Source organism: Lepidochelys kempii, chromosome 21 (assembly GCF_965140285.1).
Source record: "Lepidochelys kempii isolate rLepKem1 chromosome 21, rLepKem1.hap1, whole genome shotgun sequence".
NCBI lineage: Eukaryota > Metazoa > Chordata > Testudines > Cheloniidae > Lepidochelys > Lepidochelys kempii.
The window spans coordinates 5,750,334-5,756,333 of NC_136400.1; the positions used below are offsets into that span (position 1 = coordinate 5,750,334).

The 6,000-nt window shown below is 47.0% G+C and overlaps 1 protein-coding gene across 2 annotated transcripts in view; it reads right to left on the minus strand.

Annotated features, from left to right (window-relative positions):
* The window catches only part of MAPKAPK2 (MAPK activated protein kinase 2), a 110,966-nt gene extending 108,004 nt beyond the window's left edge, over positions 1-2,962 (minus strand). Inside the window, exon 1 of one of the 2 annotated variants that reach the window (XM_073319764.2) lies at positions 2,470-2,962. In XM_073319764.2, coding sequence (XP_073175865.1) covers positions 2,470-2,724 — 255 coding nt within the window. In that variant the 5' untranslated portion in view covers positions 2,725-2,962. The remainder of the gene's footprint in view (positions 1-2,469) is intronic. The other variant, XM_073319763.2, reaches the window with a different exon arrangement.
* Between the last annotated feature and the right edge of the window lie 3,038 nt (positions 2,963-6,000).

Below are 6,000 nucleotides of genomic sequence, written 5' to 3' on the forward strand. Positions count from 1 at the left end.
TGCTGACACAAGCTGTCCCTTTCCATATGCCATACCCTCTAGTTCTTCTTCTTTTGTTATTTCACACAGGAAAGTATTAGCAACTGCTATTTAAGTCGTTGAGTCAACTTTAAATTTAATGGAGAGAAAAGCATGTCTGTCAAAACAGAGGCTGATCCCACTCATTTACAACATAAAGGAAAAATTACCGTGTCTACCCTCAAACATAACACCGCAATGAATGAGAAGCTTCCCTATTTCCAGACCAAAAAGTGAAATATCTGCCATTCAGGATTTTTTGTCAATAATCTACTTCTTTATTATTTTAGGATTAGTGACTTGTTGGCTTTAAGCACATGTGTTGGCTTAAAAAGAAAAAATGCAGTCAAAACAGGAGGTTTTGGGGTTTTTTTTTAATCTTCACAATTAACAGGATAACGTATAGTGTTTCTGAACAGCTAATGTGTGGGAGCAAGTTGTGCCTAAGATACGGAACGATCAGCTTCGCTGGAGGAGAAAAATTGTACCCATCTTTCCTCGTGCTAAGCATTACCTATGACAATCCATTTAAACTTTCCCCAGGATCCCTCTAACAGAGAAGTACCCACCCCCACTCCAAAAAAAAAAAAATAATAATCATTTGAAAACAGGGAAACTGTCAAGTTATTTAGATGCAAAATGTATATTTTAGTACAATATCTTATGTATTGGAAAACCTTTCAAACAAAAACATGTTATGGACTACCGCACACAGATACAGCTCCACAAACATAGCCACATCTGGGGTGGAGAACGGTAGCAGCTTGGTGTACAGTACACTGCACAACAACTGGGGAGCAGGGAGGGTAATTAAACAGGGAAAACCAGACAAACGCCTATGTTTACACAAAGTGCAACGAGATCTTTAGTGCCCACACAGAGAACCTTGAATTTTAAAGGGCTTACCAAGAAAACACAGAGAGTAAACGTGCTGAATCAAATCGACAAGTCTGGAGGTTTCAATGGATTTCAAACCTGATGCTAAGGCCACTAAGGCATCCCTCTCCAATGTCATTTTGCTTTGTTTTAAATTAAAATGCCACACAACCTAATTTTGTCTTTCTTAATAAGACTAGTTTAAGGGGAAACTAGACATTCCTCTAAAGTGATGGAAACACAGAGCAGTAACAATGGAGTATAGTAAAGCCAGAAAGTGAAACTGACTATCCCTGTTTCATTGTCCCAGCTGAATGCAATAAAAACAAACAAATTAATGGTGTATTTTTTTAAAATTATTTTTATTATTACACATCATAATATGATTTTCTTCTCTCTATAGAATCCCTTTAAAGGACTGAATTACCGGTGCTGCCCCAGCCCAAAAGACCACTTGTCTAAACCAGATTCTGCTTGTTTGTATTTACATGTAACAAAGCACCAGAAACATTCCCTCATTGTCAAGCACTAACTGTCGCTGGTAAATTTCAAGTCCTCTCTTCCTAAGCGGTATCAGCCAAGTCCGACCTCTTGGGCAAAATCACTAACCAGAACACCAGGGAAATAACTGCTTTAATCATTCCAGACTTGGAATAAAGATTCGGGGGGGGGGGCAGAAATGGGGAAAGAAACCTAAATTAGTGCAATCAGACACTACCTCAGAAGAGGGTGGCGTTTGTGTTCTCAGAACCACAATGGAATTTATTTCTCTTACAAGATACACTCTTCCCTGCAGTGATCACTGAAGTGCCCACAGGCTTTAAGGGCAGCTGCAAAGTTACCGGAGCTCCTTGCTCTTTCCTCTCTCCTTCCCACCACCCTTTTACTAAAATAATGGATCTGGAAAGAAATCAGAGCACACACACTCTCCTCCCTCTGCAAACACAAACTGCTTTGATCAGTGGATCCATGGAAACCACAACTAACACACAAACACACACAGAGATTTGAGGGGAAAGAGAGAAGCGGCCCTATCAAACGCAGCCAACGTGAACAGGCCTAGGAGGCTCTGGGGGTTTCTCCTCTCCCGCTGGGAAGTCCTGTTTTGCAAGGGGTGGGGAAATTAATTACTGAGTTTCATTTTTTAAAAGGCAGAGAGATTAGATCATCCAACAACCCCCTCCACCCACCCTCCGGAAAAGATATCCGAGGCAGAACTTCCCCAGAGCCCTTCGCAGTGAGTAAGTGGGGAATTTGTGCCCACACCGCGGCAGGGGGAAGAGGTTCACCGCTGGACTCAGCGAGCTCTGACGAGGCCAAAGTTAAAGCACCATCTTGTCCGTCCGCCAGTTTTAAGGTAGCCTGTAAATAATTCAGTCGGCACTTTTACACGGAGCACCCAGGGCTCAACCCGCCCCATAACTGCAGGGACCTTCCCCTTTACTCGAACAGCACAATGCCTTCTGTGTCACTCCTACAAACACAGCCCGAGCCAAACCCGGGGGGAGGGAATGGGGAATCAGGAGAGGAGAGAGGGGCGTCAGTAGCCCCTCTCCCGCCCCCCCGCGCGCTTACCTTCAGAGCAAATTTCTCCCCAGTCTTCTTGTTAAAGATTTCCAAAACTTTCCCGTTGATGCCCAGCCCCAGCACTTGCGTGGTGACCTTGTAATCATCCGTGATAGCATTTTTCTTGATCTGGAGGCCCGATTTCACGTTGAACTGGGGGAACTGTTGCTGGATCGGGGGGTGCTGCTGGGGCGGCGGCGGGGGCGGAGGAGGTGGGGTGGGGAACAGCACCTGCGGATTCGGGTTCGGAGAGTTGGACAGCATTGCCGCCACGCCGGGGCAGCCACAGCGGCTCCTTCCCTTGGCTCCGAGTCCCCTCCTCCCCCCACAGTGGGAAGTTTGCTCTCAACAGGCGGAGGGGAACTAAATCCCCCAGAGCTTGGAAAGCAGGGGGGGGGAGAGGGAGAGAGGAAACAACCGCCCCTTCTCCTGGGGAAGGCTCGGAGCCCTCAGGGCTCACCCCACCCCGGGTCTCCGAAGGGGAGACGCTGCTGCCCCCCGCTCAACCCCCCCACCCCCTCCCCAGGCTCGTCCCCGCGCCTGGCTCGTTCGCTCTTTGGAACCCGAAGACAGGAAAAGGAATCGCTACAATGTATCAACCTCAGTCCCGCCCCGGGTCAGTTTCACGGCACTGATGTCACAGCCTCGCCTTGACTGGCTGCCTCTCCGTGAAGGGGCGGGCAATCCGAGGAGGGAGGGTGGAAGGAAGGAGGGGAGAAGAGATGGGGAGGGAGGAGTAAAGAAAGGCGGGGGGGAGAGAGAAGTTACACTTTGGGAAGGAACCTAAGAACTGAGGGGAATTGAAAAAGTCTGAAGAGGTTGGGGTGCGTGTTTACCCCCACCCTGCCACCCACAGGCGAGGAGATTGGGGAGAGGATCCCCCAGTGCCCTCCCCCAGGCCCCCACAGACCTGCCAGCTTTCCCTTGGCTCCTCCAACATCACCAGGTGCCAGGATTCCTTGAGATATCTCTTCCCCCCCCCCTCCCGCCCCCATTCTAAGGAATAAAGCATTTGCAATGAGATCTGTGCTTCCTGGAGACTGGCCTTCATCTGATCAAACCATTCCACATCTGAATTGTACCATGGTCCTGATCCTGCAATGAGCTTCATGGGGTCAAACCTCTTGGCCCCATGCTGAGCGCCATAGGGATGGTTACAAGGTCATCACTCAGTTGCTGGGATTTGGGCAACAGTGAAAGCTTGGGAAATCTTTAGCAAGAAGACCGGAGAGAAATTTGCTCAGGGGAGGCAGAGAAGGAGGGAGAGCCAAGGTATAGGGGGGCACTGACTTTTTGTCCTGTGTCTGGTACTGCACTGAGCAGAGTGGGGTCCTGCACTATGACTGGGATTCCTTGGTGCTATGGTAATAAGAAAACAATACACAAAAGCAAACTTAGAATAAGAACCCCTTCTCATATGCCCACACTGCCTTGTCCAAATACAGAGATGTTCACCATTAAATGGAAAACAACAAGGAGAGGTTTCAGAGTAACAGCCGTGTTAGTCTGTCTTTGCAAAAAGAAAAGGAGTACTTGTGGCACCTTAGAGATTAACCAATTTATTTGAGCATGAGCTTTCGTGAGCTCACGAAAGCTCATGCTCAGATAAATTGGTTAGTCTCTAAGGTGCCACAAGTACTCCTTTTCTTTTAACAAGGAGAGGGTAAAACTGACCCTTGTTCAGAAAGTCTGTATGACTACTGTGCATTAGTTCCGATCTCAAAACAGGACTTAAAGGGGACTTAAGAGGTGCACAGGCCTTGTTCTGGGCCCCACCACAGGGATGAATTTCACCCCAAAATACATGAGTACCATCAATCTTTCATTCAAGTGTCCCCCCAGTGAAGGATCAAAATCCGGAGAGTTGAATAAGAATGAGTTTTTGGAGAGTCTCTGAAAATAAGCATATGTTGATTAAAAATAAGTGGCATTTGATATACAAAAAGCCCACAGCGCAAGGAGTAGATGCTGCCCTTACACCAACACAAAGACTGCAAAAGGCAAATATTAAAAACTCTTATGCCATTGCACCCAGGCCTTTTGCATTTCAGAAAGGCCATTTTTTAGACTAGGCTGAAGCAGGTGGGGAAAGAATACCACATATTTGCACACTTGCTATTACAGGAGAAGCTGGAGAGGCTATTGGTAGCTGTCAGCTCTGCTCAGCCTTCATAAACAATGTTGTTCACTTTGTGGCCGAGTGCTTGCCAATAGACATGGAAAGAACAGCCATGAGCACTGAAGATGCTCTGTTACTCCACACAGGAAGCTGGCAGGGTGGAACAACTGCAGGAGTAAAGATTCTGTATGAGGAGACTAGAGGGAAGAGTCTTTTCTGTGGAGACCAGAGCACAGCAAGCACCCAAAACTGCTAATAAGTGTCAGCACAGAGGCACAGAACTTCTGTGCAGTTGGCCAGAGCTTCTGCCAATCACCAGGGATCCCCCAGATTTGGGGGAGGGCCCTGCAGCTTATTCCATGCTGGTGGTGGGGTGGCAGGGATCCTCACCAAACGTTGCTCCTGTAGAGGTCCTTTTTGGATCCCGGTCCAAACTTAAGCTAACAGCCCTCAGGGGAAAGGCTTTACATCTCATTTCGTGTAGAAGGATAGTCTCGTGGGCAGAGCACTAATCTGGTCTTGAGGAGATAAGGGTTCAACTATCAGATCACTCACAGACCTTTCTGTGTGACCTTGGACAAGTCACTTCATCTGCCCTGTGCCTCAGTTCCCCATCTGTCAAATAGGGAAAGTATTTCTTTACCTCACAAGGGTGTTCTGAGGCAGTCAGATACCACAGCAGTGAGGGCCTTATTGTTTATTATTTGTACTATCACATTACTGAGCACATCATCAGCCATCTTGCCTCCCTGAATGTTCTTTTGTTGTTTTTCTACTTCCCATATAAAGCGGGAAATGAGAAACAGTGAAATCAGGGGATATTTTGCTATTTATCCAATAAAAACAAAATGCATGGTGAGAGTTCAATGCACTGCAGGCTTCTGAATGCTCGCCATGGGGATCCAGCTAACAAGCTTCACACCATTTGGAGCTTCTTCCCTGTATCCTGAAGGCATCCACGGCATTACAAATTAAAATGTCAATGGGTAAATAATTGCATTTGCCAAAACGCCCTGTTTTTTGATGAGCGTTTATCTATAATCAATTCCCATGAAGAGAAGAGACATGAAAAATGGAGCAGGCAGACTGAGTGTCAGGGAAAGGGCAAGAGGTAAAAAACCTGTTCTTCAAAGGACATCCCACAGATAGCAAATTAACCTGCGCTTCCACGATCAGTCCAGAATTCAATAAAGAAACTAACACACCTCAGAACTGGGGCTAAACAGATAAGGAGGCCTTGCTGAAAGCCAGCTTATCATTCAGCAGCCTGGCATCTGGCAAGAGCCAGTGGAGAGTTCTTTATTCGGGGCTAAGGGGAAGGAAAGCAGAGATTTTTCCTTTATGGATGTGAAATGGATTGTACCTTAGCAGCATTTGGTATGTGGCAGCTATAGAAGAGTCACTGCCGAGCTCTATCTAAG